Consider the following 24075-nt stretch of genomic DNA (forward strand, 5'->3'; position numbering starts at 1 on the left):
AGGGGTATTCAATTAAAATTCAAAGAGTTAGAGGAAATTTCCTCAAGGAAAGGTCTAGAATATCATAACATTCAACAAGTTATGTTTCAGTGCCATACATTTTGAAGTAGCCTCATAGTTGTATCAATGTCTGTATGTCATCAATAACTGATCGTCAATTAAATAAAGTACAATTCAAAAGCACTTCAATAATGCAAAAGAAATCCAAATGAAAACCTTTTGAAAAAAGAAAAAAATTCAAATGGACTCATGTTTTTACTGAAGGCTGTGGGTCAGCAGTCCATGTCATTTGCATCAAATAACATCCATTATGTTGTCCATCTCATGTTTATATGTCAGTTACACTTATGTTGGTATTTAAAAGTCTTTGATCACAACCACAAGGTAAGAGCTTCCTGCAAAAATCCTCTGTTCGCTTCTTCACCCGTGTACATCTGACATTTTTTGCTGTCCAGTCTCCTTCAAACAACATCCAATATGCTGTCTATCGCATGTTTATTCTCCATCTTGATTATTTCTGGAATTTAATAGTCTTTATGTTAACCAGTAGCACATGCTGTGGTGTGGACATGTTCTACACTGAGCTCCTGTCAGCCGTTTAACTCAGCCTCAGGGATACACACTGTTAAAAAATGAGTTCCACATACAGAAAAAGATGCTACTTATACTCCAGTGTAACTTATACCCCAGAAAATACAGTAAATACACTCAAAACAACAATTGTTTTCCTTTTGAATGTGCATGGCCCTGCAAGTTTTATATTCACTCATTCATCATTCATTTTTCTATCACTTATTGGTGTCTGGGTCACAGTAGCAGCAGACCAAGCAGCTTAACCCACACTTCCCTATCCTTGGCAAAGTCCTGTAACTTTTCCTGTGGGATCCTGGGGCGTTCCCAAGCCATTTGGGAGCTATAATCCCTCCACCATGTCCTGGCTATTCCCCAGGGCCTCCTCCCAGTTGGCCTTGCCTGGAAGACCTCCCTAGGGAGACGGCCAGGGGGCATCCTCACAAAATACCCAAACCACTTCAACTGGCTCCTTTTGATGTGAAGAAACAGTGGCTCTACTCCAAGTCCCTCCTGGATAGTTGAGCTTCCTAACCTGTCCAGCAGTGTAAACCCAGTTACCTGACAGAGGAATCTCATTTCTGCCACTTGAATCTGTGGCCTCATTATTTCAGTCATTACCTAAAGTTCACGATCATATGTAGGTGAGGATAGGAGCTTAAATTCACTGGTAAATTGATAGTCTTGGCTTCTGGTCCAGCTTCTTCTCCACCACGACGTTCCAGTTCAGTGTCTGTAAAACTTCAGATGTTGTCCCAATCGATCTTTTGAGCTCACAGTCCAACTTACCCCCACTGGAGAACAAGACCCTGACATACTTAAACTCCTCCACTTGGGGCAGTAACTCTGCTGTGACCCAGAGAGGAGAGTCCACCCTTTCCCAAAATATCACCATGGTCTCAGATTTAGAGGTGCTGATTCTCATCCCAGTTGCTTCACACTTGGCCTCAAACCTGCTCAGTGTACATTGCAGGTTACTGCCTGATGAAGCAAACAAAACAAACAATATCTGGAAAAAGCAGACATGCAACTCGGAGACCACGTGCCAGTCCCTGACTGTGCTTTGAAGTCCCATTCATGAAACAGGTCTGATGTAATGGCAAGAAGGCAGACACAGCTCCTACTTTGGTCATATAGAGATCGAATCGCACATTGCAGCAATTCCGGTACCCCAGACTCCCACAACACCCCCTAGAGGACCCGATTGAACACCTTTTCCAAGTCCACAAAACACATAAAGACTAGTTGGTCATACTCACAACACCCTTTTAATATCCTTGTAAGGGTATTGATGATAAATTAAGCTGGAAAACATATATTAATTATGCTAAATCTAAAATGTCAAAGTCATTGCAATTCCGCATAAAGCACAAGATTTCCTTTCCGAACATTCTTTAGCCATTTTAGATCATACATTACTTGTTCCATATATGACATAGTGTGTTGAGTTTTGGGGAAATACATATAGAACTAATACTAATCCAATATTTCTGTTGCAAAAGAAAGCTATAAGAATGATCAGTAATAAACCATATCATGAGCCAAGGAGTTTTTGCTTGTTTACAAATTTTAAAATTCTGGGACTTGGTTGATACAAATTATGTATCAGGGCTGGATCCAGAGTGAAAATCTGACAGATGCATTTTTTCCAATGATAAAATAAAAATCGTACGCGTCTTGTTATTCAGTAATCTTCATTCTTTTATTCATGTGCAACATAAACTGTCACACGTCTTTTAATATATTTATTATACTTTATTATACATAGTGAACACTTCTTATTTGTATAAATATGATGTCCTAAAACAACAAAAACAACACTATAACAAAAATTGACTCTAAACAGGATCAAATTTATTGCCAAAATCTTTCAATTATACCTGAATCTATATGTTTTTTTTTCAATTGATAAAATCAATAAAAATATGACTGCATATATTCTTAATAATAATATATTGAGATACAGACAATTCACAGAAGACATTTTCCATTGATACCAATCAAAATTAGAAACACTCCAGGAGGTAACAATATTCATCATGTCCATGACTAAATATACTAAAACAAATACATCACAATTGTACACATATCACAATTGTGATATGTGTACAATTGTGATGTATTTGTTTTAGTATATTTAGATTTTGTTGTGATTTGGCACTTTATAAGCCGATTAAATTGAAATTGAATTGAAATTGAACATTTTATTGAGTCTTAAAGTAAATAAATATGAAATTAGTCACTGTATCCTTAAACTTTGGACATAATAAACTCTACATGGTGGATCCTTGATCTCTGGACCTAAATAGGAATAAACAAAATTTGTAGTTTTTGTCAAAAGCATTTCCTTTCAGACATTATTGGCATGAATGTCTTTCCATATATCTGAGCCGAGCTCTTACAGCTGCTGTGCTTCACTTCAGGATGTAATTTGTAAAGAAATACAGCACATCTCATTTTGGAAGGAAAAAACGATTTAGTCGATTGTAGTTTCTTGTCTGTATTACAACGTTTGGAAAGAGGTGTCATTTTATTTAAAGCGGCAATTCATTTTGAAGCAGAGAGCCTGCAGCGTTTGGAGCTGTGACAACGGAACGGAGGACGATTCTTGTTTCTTGACTGCAACAAGACAAGAGTCACAGTTAGTGACTTTAATCCACACAAAAGTGACACGGTATTTTAATGGCTTTGAGAGAGGTTAAGAAGCGGACTTGTTGTTTCTGAAGAGCAACGAATCAAAGAACCAACGAGCTAGTGGATCGAAGCGCTGCTTCAATGGTTCACTGTTCAAAGTGGAGTCGCGCTGCAGAAACGGTTGATTACAGACCCGCTGCAGACCAAACCCTGAATATCTGACTTTATTTGTACATCCATATGACTCTGAAACTCGGAAAAATCCATATCATTTACGGACTATAGGTTGTCTGAAAACCACCGAAAAGCTGTGTTACCGCTGGGACACGTTCGGCACTATTTGGGATAATTCAAGATTTTTTTTACCGATGACGAACGATGCGTAAAAAAAATTGACAGATGCAATTGCATCGGTCCAAACCGGTCTGGATCCGGGCCTGTGTATAAAGTCAAAAATAAACTTTTGAATCAACATGTCCAGGATCTGTTTAAAATGAGGGACTCCAGTTACAATTTGAGAGGGACATTATTATTTGAGAAATTGGCCAAGTGGTTAATGCACTTGGTTTCAGTGCAGAAGGTTCCGGGTTCAAATCTCACCCCTGCCACATTTTTCCATGTAATGTGGAGTTGCGTCAGGAAGGGCATCCGGCATAAACCTGTGCCAATTCAACATGCAGATCCACCTTGGATTTGCTGTGGCGACCCCGAGTGCAAACAAGGAAGCAGCCGAAGGGACTTACTAAAGATCCGAACTACTGTAAAAAGTCATTGTGTTTTTCGATTAAGGTGTTAATATTTGGAAGAATTGTCCTGATAATATTAAATTACTTGGTACCTTAGTTGGCTTTAAAAGGCTTTATAAAACTAATATATTTTCCCGTTATAGTTTGAAGAATTATGTTTAGCATTCTTGTTGTGCTTGGGTTTATGCACTGTTGATCATTTGGTTGTTTTGAAATTCTGGTGCACTGACTGAGATGTATTGTTTGTGCACTTTTCTTTTGTATTGTTGTTATGAGTATATATATATATATACACACACATTCTTTATTTTTTTATGGTATGGTGGGGAGGGGGGTATCTAAAAGCTTTGCTTCTGTCTTCACCCTTTCAGCCACACAGGTTCACTGTATGCTGTTCTTTTTATGAGTTTTGTTATTTTCTGTGTTGTAATTCATTTGCGTGCTGAATAAATAAAATCATTCATTCATATTCAAGGGTAAAGAGCTGGACCATCATTTCATGAACACGATGGAACTGAACCCTCATTGCTTCTCATGAATCTGAGGTTTGACTAACTATCAAAGTCGCCTTTCTAGTACCCTGGCACAGGCTTTTGCAGGCAGGCTGAGAAGTGTGATACCTCCATAATTGAACCCATTCTCCGGTCCCTTTTTGTAGATGGGGACCATGTCATCTCCATGTGGGCTCATTACCTGCAACGGGACTCTAAAGGATCTGGTGTGCTGTGTTACTGGCAGTGGACAGGAGCACATGTTATGGTACTTGAGTTTTATATTTCCTTATTATTAAATTTGTTTTGCAACATTTTAATCAGTCACCCAAGTGATACACCCACAGTTACAGCTATTCAAAAGGCTGAGATGAACACCATCATTCACACACTTTTGATGCAACAAAAGCAGTGTGGCATGCAATGTGGGATTACAAACATTTTTCAGCTCATCTTGTGTGTTTAAGTGAAACATTTTCTATTTCGTTGCTCCGTTCTCTATTTAAATCATTAACGTCACGTGATGGCTGTGATGAAACAGCGCTGAGCCGTGTGAGTTTCACGCACACTGGGTAGAACAAGTGCAGCGGATGAGGGCAGAGAGATAAAAGATGACAGCGTCAGTGAGCCGGCTTGAGTTAGTTGGTTTCTATGGATACCATACATATATTCACCAGCTCTTGACACACTCCTTTAGAGCCCAACCTTCCTCAGTCCCTCTTTCACTATCATAACATCACTCACACCCGGCCCACTCTGAGCCTCCTCCCCACCAACATAATGCCATTTGCATACAGATGTCTCACGCTGGCTGATTGTGCACCGACCGTCTGTGTGGACTATAATCAGCTGACTGCATATTCAGACTTGCAGTGGTGTGTGTGGGGGGGTGCTTATTATGATCATTATCACCTTTGTTATTGCATGTAAAACCAATGATACAGGCAGAAATAACACAGCCCGTCCGCTCCCTCTTTGGCAGAGCGTGCACCGTAATGTGAGCACTCTGAAAAGTGAGCGATCGGAGGATGAAGAAAAGATGGAGTGATGGGTGAATTGACTAAAAAGACTGCTGGAACAAGTATTGCCTGGCAGACAGAAGCAGAAAAGGGGATTGAGTTGGACAGGGCCTTGTTCCAAATCTGCAGTCCTGCCCTACCCACCCTCTTCCACTTCTTCTTCTTCTTCTTCGTCTTCTTCTTCTTGTAACATTTTCTTCTCTTGCCTCATGAAACAAGCCACCTACACTTCAGGACATCTGCTAAGCTGATTTTCTGGAGCTTAGCAGCACCACAGTGGTATCAAAGAGATTAGGTGAAACAACATCCAACTCTGGCTTTGTGCTCTGTTTCAATAATGCAACGTTGCAAGACTGTGTGCACCAGTGTGTGTGTGCGTGCATGCGTGGGTGTGTGTATTATGTGCAGCGTTACATCGCCATAAGTCACAGAGTTGGTGTAATACAGCGGGATCTGGAGTGTGAGCGCTTCTTAGTGTACGTGGATTGAGAAAACGTAACCAGAGAGCTGGTTCAGAAGAACTCACTGGCTTTGTTATTGAGCCAAACCCATTTTCACGGGAGGAGGAACAAAATAAAAATGAACTCTCGTTTGGCACTAAATGTTTGGGGGGGGGTCCCTTTTTTCCAGCCTAACAAGCATATATTTGCAGTTTATGTGCATTTAATATATGTATTTTTCTCACTTACTCTATATGAGGTTGCTCCTCAGAGCACATCTATTCATTTGTTTTTCTTCTGCGATATATCTGCTAATGAAAGGGTTCTATCTCACCACATTATGCATGCATGATGGCCAACGCTTAGTAACTATCCACACACATAATTAAGTAGTGAAATGTAATAATGTCATTTATCCCTCTGGGTTTAGGGATTGAATAATTGCTGCACAGTCAACCTACTTCACATTACGTTTTCATGTGTGTCTGCACATGCTTGTTTGTGGCCAGGACGGCATACTTCTCATTTAGTTTTTTCTTTCATTTCTAACAGCTTTCACTTTTTTGTGCTCGCTAACTAGAGGAAAAGGAGGTGGGCTTGGGGGAGAAGGTTTTTTTTTTTTTGAAAGAAGAAAACTGAGCAAGCCAAAGAGCATTGGGTGCTGTGTCAGTCTGATATTTGCCATAGTGACAGCTGGGCCCAGAAGCTCAGACCTTTTCTTCTGGCACACAAAGCCCATTAAGTATGCCACTCGCTCAATGGCCCCCACAGCCTCCAAAATGCTCCAAGCTCCTCCCTAAAGTGTGGCAGTCTTTGTCATTGTAATCAGGCCTTGTTTGTGAAGTGCTGCCTGTATTTACCACTGCTCAGGGTGCGTATTTGCCCAGCCTGCTGCTGCTGGCTGAGTGCAAAAGAAGGAGAGAGTTAAAAGATGGTGAAAGATAGAGGCGGAGCTCCCAAAGAGAGGAGAAGAGCGAAAGCTGTCACCATTCAGGAAAGAAGGATTAGAACGGGGACATAGAGGGAGCGAAGTGAGGATACAAGGTGAAGTAACGTGGGCGAGATGGAGCAGTGATGAAATCTGCCTCAAAGAATTTGACTCTGTGATGCTGGAGGGTTAGGGTCACAGGGGGGTCAGCCATTCGGACTGAGGAGGGGAGCACTGTGTGGGACATTGGGGGGTGGGGGGGAGCACGACTAGAATTAGTCTGGACTCCTGGGTACAAAAGGAGGGGTGTGATTGGAGGGAGGCAGAGCTTAATTGCAACTCCTCATTTGCCCAGTGGCTCGAGGCGTTGCCACGCAGATTGAGAGATTTGTGGAAAGTTTGACAGTGAAAAAAAGTTGGACTTTTTGTTATTTGTCTCTCTGACAGAGACAATGAGACAACGACTGGAACGAATGAAGCAATGTGATGCCTTTTTGGCACAGCTGACCCCATTCCACATGTCACATCCCTCCACTCCTCTCTCCTGTGGCAAGGTCCAAACTCGGCGGATGTGGATAGGGTGGTGTCAGCGGTGGGGGGGGCTGTAACCGTGACGGTCATCCAAAGTGGCATCCAGACCAAACTTTGTCTATCTCTTGGCCTTTCCTTGCACGCATCCTCTCAGTTAGTGTGTGTGTGTGTGTGTGTGCATATGCTCATTAAATATTCATACCTCCCCCAGCAGAAGTGTAATAAGTGAGCACTGAAGAACGAGGGGCAGCTTCTGTCTTTATCGTGTTAAAACTACAGCATGCATTCACCTGTATGGCCGATTATGTTAACAAACACGTGACATCGGCCACATGTTCAGACACGACCACAAGTCTTTAACACGTCTGTCTGAGTGTGTATCACAGCACGGTGAGGGAAGCGCAGCACTGTGTCTAATGGGAGCTGACACATATGAGTACGGTCACGCCGCATGGATGTTACAGGGACCGAGAGGGCGGGGTCAGGGGTGTGACAGGGGGAGAGGGGGCGGCGTGAGATAAAGCCATCGTGTTATGAGCCTGACTGCTGTCATGTGACTGAAAGCAGGAAGCTTTTGTCAAACATTCAGTTTGTGTTCGTCACTTCTGATACAAGTCCCACATCACAATTCTGAAGATTTTCCAAAAAGATACACAAAGTTCTCCTGGCGATGGTTTTACAAACACACATCTTTGCTTTTATTACGAGAAAAAAACTTTCCAGCAGATCACTTGTCTTTTCCTCTCTTTAAGGTAAGTATGAAGTTGCTGAACTTATGATTATTACCCGAGGCCATCAAAATATGGCCAACGGGTATTGCAAAGGCTTTGTGCCTGTCCATCTGCCCGTCCATCCATCAATCTGTCCATCTGTCCATCTGTCTGTGCTCAGCATAAGTCCAGTCCTATTACTGCCAGGGTGTTATGTGGGCCGCTGAAGAGGAGGTACTGCTGGCCCACCACCACCAGAGGGCGCCCTGCTTGGAGTGCGGGCTCCAAGCACGAGAGGGTGCCAGACCCAGAAGAAGTGACAGCTGTCACTCATCGCACCAGCTGTCACTCATCTACACCACTATATAAGCCGGACTGCAACTCCACCTCCCCGCCGAGAAATCAACTACCGAAGAGGTAATCTTCTCTGCTGACTCAAATCGTTGAGTAATAATCGGAACTTCTTTTGCAGCCGTTATCCTGTGTTGTCTGCCTTATCTGTGGGATTGGCGTTTGGTGTGATCAGCGACGGCTTCGCCTCACACCCCAAACCAGATAAGTGGTTAAACAGGAGCTGCACGAGTGTGTGATTGGAGGTGGAGGTTCTTCCTCCTAACTGAGTACAGACTGTGGATTACTGAGTGTGCGACTTCACACTCATCCATCCTGTCTTGTTTTCTGCCAGCAGTACCAGGGTCGACAGCCGAAGACAGAGGCCATCTGGGGACTCAGGACCTGGCGGCTCCGGTGTTCTTCAGGCCGTTGGTGGTGGAAGCCGTGTGGGACGCGGCTCATCTCTCGCCGGGGGTCTTCTATCTTCGAGCCTGCCCACACGTCACCTGGTGTTAATTGACTATATATATTTTGTGTGTTTAGTTGTGTGTTGTCACAACATTAAATTGTTACTTATTGGCTTATTCATTGTCCGTTCCTTTGTGCCCCCTGTTGTGGGTCCGTGCTACGACACCTTCCCAACACAGGGTCTTCAAATTCAAGGGAACATTCTTCAGGAGGTGATGGTCTAGTGGTTCAAGTGTTGGGCTTGAGACCAGAGGATCCTTGGTTCAAATCCCAGCCTGACCGGAAAATTACAAAGGGCCCTTGGGCAAGGTCCTTAATAACACCTCTGGAGTGATTTACAAGTTATCTAGCGGATGTTAATCCAACATGGTGGAATGTGCTCCGAACCTGCTGCATTTCTGAGAAAATATCTTTCTCATATATCATGTAAAACCTAGCAAGAAATAAACACTTCTAAAACTGAAAGTGCTGTTTTTGTAACCTGATAACACCTCTGGAGTGATTTACGAGACATCTTGCAGATGTCAGCCTGCACACATATCACACGCGGTCAAAGGCAAGTTTTGATCTTTTCAAAAGCTCATGTATGCGCACACGCATGCCCTCCTGCAGACGCTGTTAAAAGGTAAATAAAATATTGTTTATGATTGATTGATTGTTTGACTGAGTTTATACTGCAGCATCAGTATAAACATACAGAGATGAATATATCTAAATTTAACCTTTATTTAACCAGGTTAGCAGAGGAGGAGTAACAGGAAGACAGAGGTCGGGAGTGAGAGGAACAGTAGTAGACAGTAAAGCAGTATGTTTGGTATTCATACTGTGTATTTATATTTTTATTTGCAAACTGTTTTTCTTTTTTGCTTTCACTTTTCATACTCTGTGTTCTTCTTACCCCATGTGTGAACCACAGTTTCCCTGAGGGAGTCTTTGTAAGAGATCAGTAAAGTTCTATCTAATCTAATCTAGTCCAATTGCTAAGGAGACCTGGGCAATTATAAGCCACGGTGCCACAATGATACACAGGTAACACAAGAAAGAATAACTTTTTTCCATTGTGGTCCTTCTGAATTATCATGTGACAAAATGGGCTTGATACACTCTCTCTCTCTCTCTCTCGCTATATATATATATATATATATATATATATATATATATAGTTTGCACTGGGATACCAATTAAACAAGTGCCAATTATAAAGAAGACAATGCTCACACAGTCAAGGGTATTTTAGCGTTACATTATTTTTTTTAATTATTAAACAATTTTTTGTTTTTTATTCATCATTTAACTAGCTGAGTTACCCGTTCTACACACGGTAATAGAGATGAATTTTAGCCATGTCATTGTTTATTTCATGTCACTTTAGTTAAGGTGTAGTAAGTTGGACTGCACTGTCTGTATGTTGTCATCATTAATTTTCATAGAGCAATTTATGACATTCGTGAGACTCAAGTGAATGATGATAAAAAGGTGATAGTATGTCATATCACTGCAATGCTCTGGCATGATGTACACAACAGGTGCATTTTAATTGAAAAATGTGTGCCTTAACTCGCACAAGGCGTGCGCTGGCTCGTTCAGATTTTAATTGAAGTGCACTCTAGCCAGCCACTACGTTGTAAGTAAAGTTTGATGCTTGCTACCTGACCTGAGTACCACGTGAACTGCAAAAATAAGGGCTCCATTGAGTGGGTTGTGATTTAATACATAAGGCTGACTGTGTGTGTGTGTGTGTGTGTGTGTGTGTGTGTGTGTGTGTGTGTGTGTGTGTGTGTGTGTGTGTGTGTGTGTGTGTGTGTGTGTGTGTGTGTGTGTGTGTGTGTGTGGTTGTGCACATACGCTTTCAACCTAAGGGCCCCAGTGACCTCCCCCTTCGTGTCCCCAGTCAGCATAGCAAGTTTGATGTTGATTATTTAATTACTGTGGCTGTGCATAACAGAGGACATCTTGATCTAATGTAAAACGCTGACCATGTGTGTGATTGCGCATGTACGCTTTCAACCTAAGGGATCCAGTGACCTCCCCCTTGATGTAGGGATGTTTTTCAGCTGCAGGAACTGGGAGACAAGTCAGGCTTGAGGAAAAGATGAATGCAGTAGTGTACAGAGACATCCTGGATGAAAACCTGCTCCAGAGTGCTCTTCACCTCAGACTGGGGTGATGGTTCATCTTTCCGCAGGACAATGACCCTAAGCTCACAGTCAAGATATTGAAGGAGTGGCTTCAGGACAAGTCTGTGAATGTCCTTGAGTGGCCCAGCCAGAACTCAGACCTGAATCTGATTGAACATCTCTGGAGAGATCTGAAAATGGCTGTGCACCGATGCTCCCCATCCAACCTGATGGAACTTGAGAGGTGCTGCAAAGAGGAATGGACAGAACTCTCCAAAGATTGGTGCACCATATTTGTGGCATCATATTTAAGGAGACCTGAGGCTGTAATTGCTGTCAAAGGTGCATCAACAAAGTATTGAGCAAAGGGTGTGAATACTTACGTACATGTGATTTCTTAGTTTATTTTTAATAAATTTGCAAATATTAAAAAAAAAAACTTTCTTCATGGTGTCATTATGGGGTGTTGTGGAATTGTGAGGGAAAAATCACTTTACACCATTTTGGAATAAGTCTGTAGCATCACAAAATCTCCGAGTGAAGCACCGTGAATACTTTCTCCAATCCCTTTTCCATGAAGTTGAGATTCACAGGACATGGTTTATTTGTCTTCTGGAGATACTTGTTTCTTATAGCTACAAATATTCTTATTAGCATATGCCAAGTATCCTTAGATTACTCTGGTAATTTTGGTATACTTGTCAGTATACACAAAGTATACTATGTTAAGTATATATCTGACATACATATGCACAACAAGTACACCGAAATTATAATTATTTTTACTTTCAATGAGAAATATTTTACTGGGCTGAACTTCATGAACGATGCTGCGATCTTTGTGAAATAACTTCCCGGTCTCTGCATCAGAAGTGTGTTTGTGGTGCAAGGGTTAAACTTAGAGAGACATTCACTTATGTCAGCAGTGTTGTTCTGGGTCCTTGGCCTTATTCATGGACAGCTGGGTAGTTGGTGGTGTGGATGATTGACATCTAGGACCCAAAGCAGTTCCGTGATGTTGTGGATGCAGAGAAGAACAGCATCAACCCATGCTCCCGGACACCACTTTAACTAGCGGCCCAACTCCAAAATTGCAAATGTTCCAAAAGCTGAATAATGGTGCAACTGAAGTGGAGATGTGAACATTAAAGATTACTATTGAATCACAACATGAAAGAGTGAGTGAAATTTCCATTAATTAGCTCACTTTTTTTAAGGTCCTGTTTCCTGCTTTTCAGTGCATTTGTTCAAACTTTATTGTCACGGCAGTCTCCAGGACAGCTGGAGGCTGTGTCAGAGTTCAGCTGCTCGTTATACAGAGCCTAGAATGAGAGTGGGGGTGGTATGTGTGTGTGTGTGTGCGCGCGCACTTCATTTGTTGTGAATACATTATTGTCTGTGTGTTTGAATATGCTTGTGAGTGTGCAGCATGCACTCGTGTGTTCATTCCTACCCCACCAGTGGAACAGAAGGGTGGTGGGGGTGCAAGGCTGAAGTTAATAGGCTAATAAGAGCACTGTGTTCAGGAAGAATACAAGATGCTGTCTGGCATCGTCAGATAAAAACTTACCATGGCATTAGTAAAGAGCCAGTGGTCCCTCCTCAGCAGTGACACCTCCTTTGTCCTAACACACCAAAAGTCAAATTAATAAACACTGTATTCATGATATATGTGGGTTCAGATTTTTAAAACATATTTTATTTTATTTATTTATTGTCTTATATATATATATATATATATATATATATATATATATATATATATATATATATATATATATATATATATATATATATATATATATATACACACACACACACACACACACACACACACACTGAACAAAAATATATGAATGCAAGACTTTTGTTTTTGCTCCCATTTTTCATGAGCTGAACTCAAATTTTCTATATACACAAAATGGATGAAATAATATCTCAAATATTATTCAGAAATCTGTCTAAATCTTTGTTAGTGAGCACTTCTCCTTTGCTGAGATAATCCATCCCACCTCACAGGTGTGCCATATCAAGATGCTGATTAGACAGCATGATTATTGCACAGCTGTGCCACAATAAAAGGTCACTCTGAAATGTGCAGTTTTGCTTTATTGGGGGAGGGAGTCTGGTGGGGTCAGAAAACCAGTCAGTATCTGGTGTGACCACAATTTGCCTCACGCAGTTCAACACATCTCCTTCGAACAAAGTTGTTCAGCAACCAGATGCCATCAAATGTGAGCATTTGCTCACTCATGTCGGTTACGACGATGAACTGCAGTTAGGTCGAGGCCCTGATGAGGACGCAGAGCATGCAGATGAGCTTCCCTGAGATGGTTTCTGACAGTTTATGCAGAAATTCTTTGGTTCTGCAAACCGATTATTGCAGCAGCTGTCTGGATTGCTGGTCTCTTGGAGGTGAACATGCTGGAGGTGGAGGTCCGGGGCTGGTGTGGTTACACATGGTCTGCGGTTGTGAAGCCAGTTGGATGTACTGGCAAATTCTCTGAAATGCCTTTGGAGATGGCTTATGGTAGAGAAATGAGCATTCAATTCATGGGCAACAGCTCTGATTGACATCCCTTCAGTCAACATGCCAATGGCACGCTCCCTCACAACTTGTGACATCTGTGGCATTGTGCTGTGTGATAACACTGACATTTTAGAGTGGGCTTTTATTGTGGCCAGCCTAAGGCACACCTGTGCAATTATAATGCTGTCTAATGCACGAGAAAACTGAGAAGTACCAAGGAATATAGTACAAATATGTACGAGTATAGTACCAATAGTACAGTATAGTACCTATATATGTATATATAGGCTTTAAGGACCCCTTTAAGGTCCTTAAAGCTGTACTACCAGACCTTATTCTCTGTGAAGCCCGTAAAATTTTCACCGAAAGCCAGATACATTTTTCGAATAGTTTCCAGGTGCCAGTCTCTAACAGCTTCTGAAAAATAAAAATCCAATAAAAGACTCGTTAGCAGACTTTTAATGAGCCTTTCATTGGATTCAGGTGTGTTGGAGCAGGGAGACAACTAAGAGAGTCAGGAAGGTAGCTCTCGAGGACCGAACTTGGCCACCCCTGATTTCAAAAGAACAATCATGAAAATGATCAGGGGTGCCCAAACTTTTGAATAGAACTGTATATATATATATATATATATATATATATATATATATATATGAACAATGAAGGATCCAATAACTTTTGCATCAGATCTCGGAATAAGACTGGATTTCTAGTTTTTTCTAACAGTTTTTTACAAAGTGGTTAAAGTTAATCCAGCTGTAACTCTTCAGCAGCCACCGTAATTGATGTCTTGTGACTCAATGTGTGTTGCTAGCTCTTTGCTAGTATAGTTCAAAGTATCCTTGGCTGTCATGTGGGAGACAAGCGCTCAGTTCTCTGATGGAGAGGGGTTTTTTTTTTTAACATTTCTTGTTTCAGTTATTCTTTAGGTTCATGTACAGGGCATCTGGAAAGTATTCACAGTGCTTCACTGTTTCCATACTCACAACATCCCATCATGACAACATTAAAAATGGTTTTCAGAAGTTTTTGCAAATGTGTTCAAAATAAGAAACTAAGAAATCACATGTACACAGGATGGATGGATGGATGGATGGATGGATGGATGGATGGATGGATGGATGGATGGATGGATGGATGGATGGATGGATGGATGGATGGATGGATGGATGGATGAAATTTATTGCCATTGTCATTACAAGTGCAACAACGACATTACATCCACACTCACATTTCCACAGACAAGATGCAGCAATTAATCCATAATTATTACTTGTTTACCGTAATAATGGCACACATCAGAATTAAAACAACAGATCTTTGATTTGACATTGTTTATGTGCACTAAACTTGAAACAGTCCGTTTTCTGAACTGAGGCGATGTGAGTGTGTGGTAGCCGCTGCAACAGGAGTCGCGCCGCCGCCAGCTTTGGGGGAACGGGGACCTGCCGCAGCTAAAAGCGCTCAGCCCCCGCCCCAGAGGGGAGAAGGGGTGGCGTGAGCGGTGGCCGGGATGGGGTGTGTGATGGGGGGCAGGAGGGGAGGTATGAGGGAAAGGAGAGAGGAGGAGATGTGACCGCCCTCGCCGGAATCCCAAGCTGTACACATGTATTCACACCCTCTGCTCAATATTTTGTTGGCACCTTTGGTAGCAAATACAGCCTCGAGTCTTCTTTAATTTGATGCCACAAGCTTGGTGCACCTATCTTTAGGCAGTTTTGCCCATTCCTCTTTGCAGCACCTCTAAAGCTCCATCAGGTTGGATGGCGAACGTCGGTGCACAGCCATTTTCAGATCTCTCCAGAGATGTTCAATCAGATTCAGGTCTGAGCTCTGGCTGGGCCACTCAAGGACATTCACAGAGTTGTCCTGAAGCCACTCCTTTGATATTTTGGCTGTGTATTTTTGGGTCATTTTCCTACTGAAAGATGAACTGTTGCCCCAGTCTGAGGTCAGAGCACTCTGGAGCAGGTTTTCATCGAAGATGTCTCTGTACATTGCTGTATTCATCTTTCTCTCAATCCTGACTAGTCTCCCAGTTCCTGCTGCTGAAAAACATCCCCACAGCATGATGCTGCCACCACCATGCTTCACTGTAGGGATGGTACCTGGTTTCCTCCAAACATGACACCTGGCATTCATGGCAAAGAGTTCAATCTTTGTCTCATCAGACCAGATAATTTTGTTTCTCATGGTCTGAGAGTCCTTAGGCAAACTCCAGGTGGGCTGCTATGTGCCTTTTACTAAGGAGTGGCTTCTGTCTGGCTACTCTATCAGGTCTGATTGGTGGATTGCTACAGAGATGGTTGTCCTTCTGGAAGGTTCTCCTCTCTGTGCAGAGGATTACTAGAGCTCTGATAGAGTGACCATCAGGTTCTTGGTCACCCCCCTGACTAAGGCCCTTCTCCCCTGATCACTCAGTTTAGACGGTTGGTCAGCTCTAGGAAGAGTCCTGGTGGATCTGAACTTCTTTCTTTTACAGATGATGGAGGCCACTGTTCTCACTGGGACTTTCAGAGCAGCAGAAATGTTTCTGTACCCTTCCCCAGATTTGTGGCTCGTGACAATCCTGTCTCGGTGGTCAACAGATAAGACCTTTGACTTTATGTTTGGTTTGTGCTCTGACATGCACTGTCAACTGTGGGACCTTATATGTAGACAGGTGTGTGCCTTTCCAAATCATGTCCAATCAACTGAATTTACCCCAGGTGGACTCCAATTAAGCTGTAGAAACACCTTAAGGATGATCAGTGGAAACAGGATGCACCTGAGCTCAATTTTGAGCTTCATTGCAATGACTGAGTACTTGTACATGTGATTTCTTAGTTTTGTTTTGTTTTGTTTTTTCTTTTTAATAAATTTGCAAAAATCTCAAAAACCTTTTTTTACATTGCCATAATGGGGTATTGTGAGTAGAATTTTGAGGAAAAAATTAATTTTATGCATTTTACAATAAGGCTGTAACATAACAAAATGTGGAAAAAGTGAAATGCTGTGAATACTTTCTGGATGCACTGTAGGACAGGCCAGGAGTGGGAGCATGGTGGTGCCTCCTGTTGCCACACCAACTACACTACAGAAGTAGTGGATTTTGATTAGCAAACTCCCCCACCACCACCGCCAAAGTAGCCAAATATGTTGCTGAGGTAGGTGACTTGTCACTATGAGGTATTGTGTGTCGAAGGACAGCACTAGACGCATCAAGCTGGCAAAGGAGCAGAGCAAAAAGACCAGTGTATATACAGCCAGGTGCTGAGCTGCAAAATGAGAACAGGTGAACTTGGAAAGCACCAGAATGAGGGCATGGCCAGAGAGAGAGAAAGAGGGAGACGCCCACCACCATGAACCAAAAGAGACAGACAAGAGAGATAGAGACAGAAAAACCCAAACAGGAAAAAAAAACCCCAACAAGAGAAACAAAAACTAACTGGACAGCAACCGAACAGACAAAACAAACCACAGCAGAGAAATAAAAGCAGCCAGAAGTCACATCCTGACAATTACATGAATCTATATGAAGGAATTCAGGCATATGATATCTATGAATATGGAGGATTTAGTATAGGTCCGGATCAACCACAGAGTTTTGTAAAAGGGTTTTGTGTGTGTGTGTGTGTGTGTGTGTGTGTGTGTGTGTGTGTGTGTGTGTGTGTGTGTGTGTGTGTGTGTGTGTGTGTGTGTGTGTGTGTGTGTGTGAGAGAGAGAGAGAGAGAGAGAGAGAGAGACCTTAATCCAACCAGTTCACTAACATATAGAACTTGAAATGCAGATCATAGAAGAGAGGACTGTTGTCCTTGGGGAATTGCCCTTCTGGTTTTATTTCATTTTAGTTCTGCGGCTCCTAATGACTCAGTCGGAGGATTTGAGTTGAATTGAGTTGAGTTGAAGGACAGAGTGAATAATAAAGGCGGTGGGATGTGTTGAGCACCCGTCAGACGAGCCGGAGTAATGGGAGAGCTCATTATGTGGCCGACCATCTGCTATTGTGTCGATCTCACACAGACACTCTGAAAGGCCGCAGCGTTCCAGCAAAAACTTACCAACATTATATCGCTGTACATCCGCTGATCTGATTAACAGGCTGCTTGGAAACCATTTAAACTTTTAAGATTTGTGTGAGGACTGACTGTATGGAAAAATAAAAACTCTGTAACATCAGGAAACGTATGATTCTTTTCTCTGTGTCAGTTTGAACAGTTCGTATAGCGAGTGGTGGTCGGCAGACGGCTCTTTTTAAACTCTTTACAGTGGCATAAGTTCGCTGCTCGGCAGCAGATGCTCTTTGTTGCTCTTCACTTCTATTGTTGTTGAAAGCTGACACCGCCGCACTGCCATTGGTTCGCAGACCGGCAGCGCGAGGACTCAGCGTGCCGCCATTGGTTCTGGCTGAGTGTCAGTCTGGTGTAGGTCCCGCCCCCGGATTACCGCCCCTCCGCTGCCGGTGAAGTTGCAGTAAAGTTTGAGTAACTTTTTGCTGGACTGAAGTAAAGTTAGCGGCGCTGCTCGATGCGGGACTGAAGAGAGGCAAAGGAAAACCGCAGACATGAAGCTGTGTCGAACTTTTTTAGGTTCGTATTGTTTTAAAATATTTCTAAAACACGTCTTTAAATCTTTTGTAAAACACTTTTGTAAATGCTTCTAAAACACATGTCGCGCTGACTTTACTGTTTCATATAAAGACGTGTCAAACGAGTTTAAACAGTTTTTAAGTTGCTTTAAAATATTTTTAAATTGTGGAACATTTCTGTAAATACTCAAAAACCTTGCTGCACTGACTAAAAACAAGCGTCAGACGAGTTGAAAAGTTGCATTGTTTCGCACAAAGACAAGTATCAAACAAGTTCAAACAGGTTTTAAAGGTTGTGGCTGCACACGGACACACGCAGGTCATTTGACTAAATGTTACCGGGATGTTTTTGAACTTGTATGTGTGTCTTTTTTGTGGCCGTGTGATTTAATTATAAGATCTGGATGTGCAGACGCCTGCGTTGCCGCTTTGCGGGATTAAACGCGATTTATTGTCTGCTCGCACCAGACTGAGCACTGTGAGATTTACGCGCGATGGACTTCCACCAACAGGCTGCAGGCACAATTCATCAAATATGCACATTTCTACTAGTGAACTTCTCTCCTGCAGACAACTCCAACTAAAAAAGAAAGAAAGAAAAAAACTTCAGGCCCGTGGTAAAAGTAGCCAGACAAAGGACAGTTGGCCCCTGAGGGGACCGTGTCGCCCCGGTACCTTGGGGACAATGCCAAGCTGCGGTCTTATTAAAAACTTTTTGTTGTGTTAGTCTGTCGGTTTGTTCCATCTGTCGAGGGACTATAGGGGCCTCCGCGGTCCCAACCTAGCGCTCCGTCAGCTGCTGCCCCATGTAATATTTATACTGGCCGCCTGGGCCCGACTCTGCACAATATAGCCACCATACAATTCCTATCTGGAATGACGTGGCCATTAAGTGGTGCGGGCCCCTATACCATCTGCATCCAGAGTCTGGGAGAGAGATAAAAAAAAAAAAAAAGTTTTTGAAAGGAGTTCAAGCCAGACGCACAGTGAGTGATTTTTATCCGTTTAAGTGGAGGGGGGGCGACAACGTTACACATTTAAAGAAAGATAATAATCTAAAGTGCACACACAACAAACAAACATATACATATTTTGAAGAGAAGATGCTTCAGAGATAATGTAAATCATTTAGGCAGCACATAATAAAGAGAAAATACTTTTTTGTCAACAATAAACTTTTAAAAATGCCTCTAATTTGTTACATCTAAATTCATTGTTTTTATTCCTCAAAGTATGTCTCTATGGTTGAAATAATATAAATATTCTTTGAGATAAACTTTAAAGTTGATTCACTTATTTCAGTGTATGAGCTGCTGTCCAGGGTCCTGCTCTCTCACCCCCCTCCCCCTTCAGCTCATTGGAGCTGTCCGTAGTGCTGAAAATCTCACTGCAAAACGCTCGAATCATTTGAACCCACGCAGCATATTTCATCTTGAGTGTGTGAAAATGACTCTCCTCCATCACTGAAATCTTCACAAATGGTTTTCTCCGGGGGCCCTTGAGCCTCACTGCAGGCCCCTTCGGCTCACATCTTCACCTGGCTTGTAAACTCAACTTTACCCGCGGTGCCTCTGCTGCATGTTCTCCGCGGATCTCTCACATTCACCGCTCGCCTCCTCTTTTGTTTATTCGATTGTCGATGCTGTTGTTGTGTGAATCCTCTCTGCGCACCCGCAGACAGAAATCATACTGATGCGGCAGCGTGCACGGTCGGTGATTGATTTCAGCACCAATGCATAACAATGGGATTGCACAAAAAAAGAGCCTGCTGCAAAGAGATAAGAATTTAATAGAATTTCTGAAAGCTGAAGGTTGGGCTTTTTAAATATTCCCTGCGTACGCGGCGTGGAGACAGCAGATAAAGGATGGCATTTGTGGAGACTATTCTCAAATGGCTTGTAATGAATGGTTGTCATTTCCACTAATGGTTTCAAAACAGCAAAGCAAAACTACTGTAAGAGCAACATTTGAGAGTGACACCAAGTTGCGCTATGAAGACTGTTTTTAGTGAGCTCCTGAAACTACCTTCAGCAAATTTGAGATTGATCTTAAAATCTCTTTTAGGCGTCAAAATTAAACTCCGCGTGATATTTATTCATGTTTCCCCCCTTTACACTCCAGTCCTCTCGGCTCCTTTGAGCTTAAATGATCCCCTGAAGACTTTCCTCTAAGCCTACATGTCGTTGAAATCAATCTTTCCATTCGGAGAAATTATCAGATGCTGTCAGGACGCAGCGCATACACTAACTCTGCATATACTACATCAATCCTAAATCCTAGAGAGGGAAAAAATGTCCCCTGAATGAATTAGTGGACGGTACCACTTTCTAGGATATGTGGGGGTGAAAGATTACAGTAGCTATAGTCTTCATAATGCGCTCCTTCAGCATTAAGATATTCAGCTGTAGGAAATATGAGCTTATTATGGTGCGTAAAGTTGCAGAAAGCTGTTTTTTAGTTAAAAAAAAATGGAAGCATCATAGAGAACTATTTTCATCTTGCGCCCCCCCCCCCCCCAAAAAAAAAAAACACAAACAGATCAACTATGTATAATCAGTTTCGTTTAAAATTGTCACTTTTATTGGCTCAGATGATGTATAACAGAGAGAGTGAGGGAGAGAGAGAGTGGATGTGCTCATTGAGTTGGTGTGTAGTAAGTGGGGACCTGAAGCCCTGCCCATCTGATGCTGGGGGTTTACTACAGCCTCCGTGATGTCATGGCAAAGGGCGGGGGGAGGAGAGTGGGGGTGGAGATGGGATGGGGGGCACAATGGCTCATGAGGGAAAGGTAAGTCAATATTACGTTTTTTTTTTCTCGCTGACAAAGGCAAATGAAGCCATGTTTTTGCTTACAAACAAGTAAGATCTTTCCGCCCCGCAGCCGGAGCTGTGCGCCGGTGCGCTGCAGGAGAGAGGCCGCGCGGAACCCCTTCGCTCGCACGCGCTTATCTGTCAACATCTGGACGTTTATAACCGGATAGATCGTCGTTTTTAAAAAACCTTTGCTCGGGATATCTTTTGGCGAACTACTTGACGGCGAGACGCAACTCCAAACGCGGCGCGGACGCTGCGCCGAGCAGGACACGTATAGCTGGATTCAGGTAATCACAAATGGAGAGTTTGTCGGCTTTGATTAAAAAAAAGGCTCCGTGTGCATTCATAATTCCCATTAGTATTACACCTTTTGTATTTTTACTTAACGACTGTGTAATCTTTGCCGACACCGGTGTTCTTAGAACATTTTAATCGGACTCCTCTATTAAAAAATAAACTTACTGACTGTTGTGATCTTCCAACAGTTTAACTACATTATTATGTTTTCTGAAAAGTGGATATTAAATAAGCGAGTGTGGGTTGATTTAATATCAAACCCGATCCGGGATGAATTTTTTTAAGAACCTGTTTTGCCTTCAAATCAACAATGATGCCTTCAAATAAACACACTGTGGCGTTTTATCTGGATTTCAGTGCTGCGCATTTATCAGTACGCACTGTTTGGACTTTTATTTTTAATTTTTTTTAAAAATTCGAATCGGTTTGTGGTCGAATCTGAAGTTCGTCCCGCATTTTGAGTCGTTTCTGTGAAGTCTGGAGCGGAGTACCAGAAGCCCGTTCTGTTTTTACGACGTTACAGTGGTCTGCGTGCGTGCGTGCGCGGATACTGATACACGGACAGATGGATGGATGGAAATCAGGAAGGGGTGAATGTGTGCGTTTGAGAGAGTGCGAGAGAGAGAGTGGAGGATGGAGAGTAAGGGAGGGAGGGGTTGGCGATTTGATCCTCTGCAGCAAAAAAACAGAGATGCTCTTTTCAAATGTCAGCCTCCTTTAGTGGTGCGCAAATAAAAAGAGAGAGAGACTGAAAGAGGAAAAAGTGCTTATTAGTGCGATGGAAATGAGCTTGTGGTTGTCGGATGCAGAATCCGGCTGCACGTTTCCCTGATCATGTTGTCGGATTCAGCCCCAGAGCGCACATACGCGAGCTGCGCGCTGTGTTTTCCTCCTAATCCCCCTTCTTGCTTTGCTTCGATGGCCTGCGTGCGCGCACGGCGGTCTGTCAAAGCACCTGCGTCCTAAGATGGAGGAAAGAGATGAAGGCTGGTGATGTTACATTGAGTTATGTCAGCTGCTCTTTAAGTTTGTGTCATCATCAGCGTGAATCTCAGCTCTGTCTGTCGCGGACACATGGAAAGTTGATATGAGATGAAATACATTTAATTTCTCATTTAGTTTGTCTTAGAAACATTATTAATGGACGCAGATTAGATGCACTGAACAAATTACGATGTTACATAGTGGTACATGAAAGTTTGAGTGTCGTTAGGTTTTATACATTTTTATGACATCAAATCAAAAAATAGAATTTAAGATTCTTATGTCAAAATTTCTAATAGAAATATGCCATATATAGCATACATTTAATAAACATGAAAGTTAAACTAATGAAATTCAGATGTATGTGCCTCTTTTAGTAAACAAACCAATTATTCACTTTTACAGCCACTTTTCTTCAGACAAGTCAGTTGATGGATGCATGAATATTTCCAAGTCACTGAATATGTCTTAGACTTCATTTACATTCAGTATATTAACAGTATAGCACTTTGTGATAAATCTGTGTCAAGGAGGCAGTTCTCAAAAAGTAAGTGAAATTACAAGGACACTAGTGAGGGAAGCCACCAGTGTTCCTGGAGGCTTAGCTGTGACTGGGGAAGCTGTGCATTGTGAAACCTGTCAGTTGCACCAATTGAGCTCAAATTTGATGTCTTCTTGTCATAAAATGATTCTACTTTACTCTGTCAAGAAGCTGTATGCAACAAACAAAAGCCGGATTGTACACATTTTCTCCAGTCACAGCCACAGAAGCTTATAAGTCCTTCAGAGTTGTCTTAGTGGCTTCCCTCACTAGTCTCCTTCTTGCTCATAGAGATTCGTACTCCAGACAGGTTTTCCATATAGTACTGTACTGTTTATATTCCTCAATGACTGATGCAAATTAACTCCAAGACATTTATTTTTTTTTTTTGGGGGGGGGGGGGGGATATTCATTCCATCCCCTGATTTATCTGGAAAAAACATGGCTGTAAAAGTGATGATTTAGTTGTTTCATTTAGTAGTGTAGTTTAGTTGTGTTGTGTCTGGTTGTAGAGATTTTTTTTTATCACTGCCATCATCTTTACTTTTACAAAAAATAAAGTTTTAGAGTTTGATTTGTGGTTTGGATTGATCAGAGTCAAATTTGGAGCTCAATGTTTTGCCTAAAATGACAAAAACATGAATTGTTTTTCTTCTGCTGACTTTCCCTGTGAACGTCTGGTGTCAGGGGATTACAGAATTAGGTTATTGGTGCCGTGTGCTGTCGGCAGTGGAGCCCGTAACGGGCTGGAGCTGTGTGTAGCACAGGCGCTGATGTGAAGTTGCGCCTGTTTGTTCTGGTGATGAAGGGCTGAATGGCCCACGGTGAGGACAGCAGGTGCCAGAGGAGGGAGTGCAATAAACATGTCGGAGGAGCAGCTGGGGCCAAATTGCACACTCGTCATTCAAAGCCTATCAGAAGTCCAAGCAATCCCAGCAAAGGTCAGGGTCAACGGAGCTTTTAACCGAGGAGAGGCATTCAGAATGAAAGCACTGAATTAGTGACTTATGTGGTCTGTCTTAATAGGAAGATGTATTAAAAATGAAATTTTATTTTAAAAATCAGCACAACATTTTGACTCTATGTGCATATTTCAGTGATGGTCGAGAAGAAGTGTAAGAACCAGAAGTGTGACATCACAAAGTGCTGCCTATATGCAGAGGATGGTCAGGTGCTGGCATCCTGTTTGTGCCGTGTTTTATGTGCAGCAGTGGCATGGTTGTGTTGTTTCTCAGATGCTGCATGAGGTCAGGATGGCCCTCGGGGGAGCTCCTTCGAAAGCTGGTTACCATGGTGCTGCTTTCCACACCCCCACCCCTAAACTTCTATCCCATACAAGATAAGACCATTCATTC

The 24075-nt window shown here is 42.4% G+C and overlaps 1 protein-coding gene across 3 annotated transcripts in view; it reads left to right on the top strand.

Annotated features, from left to right (window-relative positions):
* Positions 1 to 17982: 17982 nt before the first annotated feature.
* myt1b (myelin transcription factor 1b) overlaps positions 17983 to 24075 on the top strand; it is a 157647-nt gene continuing 151554 nt past the window's right edge. The window contains exon 1 of one of the 3 annotated variants that reach the window (XM_034172084.1): positions 17983 to 18085. In XM_034172084.1, the coding sequence (XP_034027975.1) occupies positions 18061 to 18085 (25 nt within the window). In that variant the 5' untranslated portion in view covers positions 17983 to 18060. Of the gene's footprint in view, positions 18086 to 20853; positions 20873 to 20893; positions 21186 to 24075 lie in introns of those variants that run through there. The other 2 variants (XM_034172094.1, XM_034172093.1) reach the window with 2 other exon arrangements.

Source organism: Thalassophryne amazonica, chromosome 6, assembly GCF_902500255.1.
Source record: "Thalassophryne amazonica chromosome 6, fThaAma1.1, whole genome shotgun sequence".
Taxonomy (NCBI): Eukaryota; Metazoa; Chordata; class Actinopteri; order Batrachoidiformes; family Batrachoididae; genus Thalassophryne; species Thalassophryne amazonica.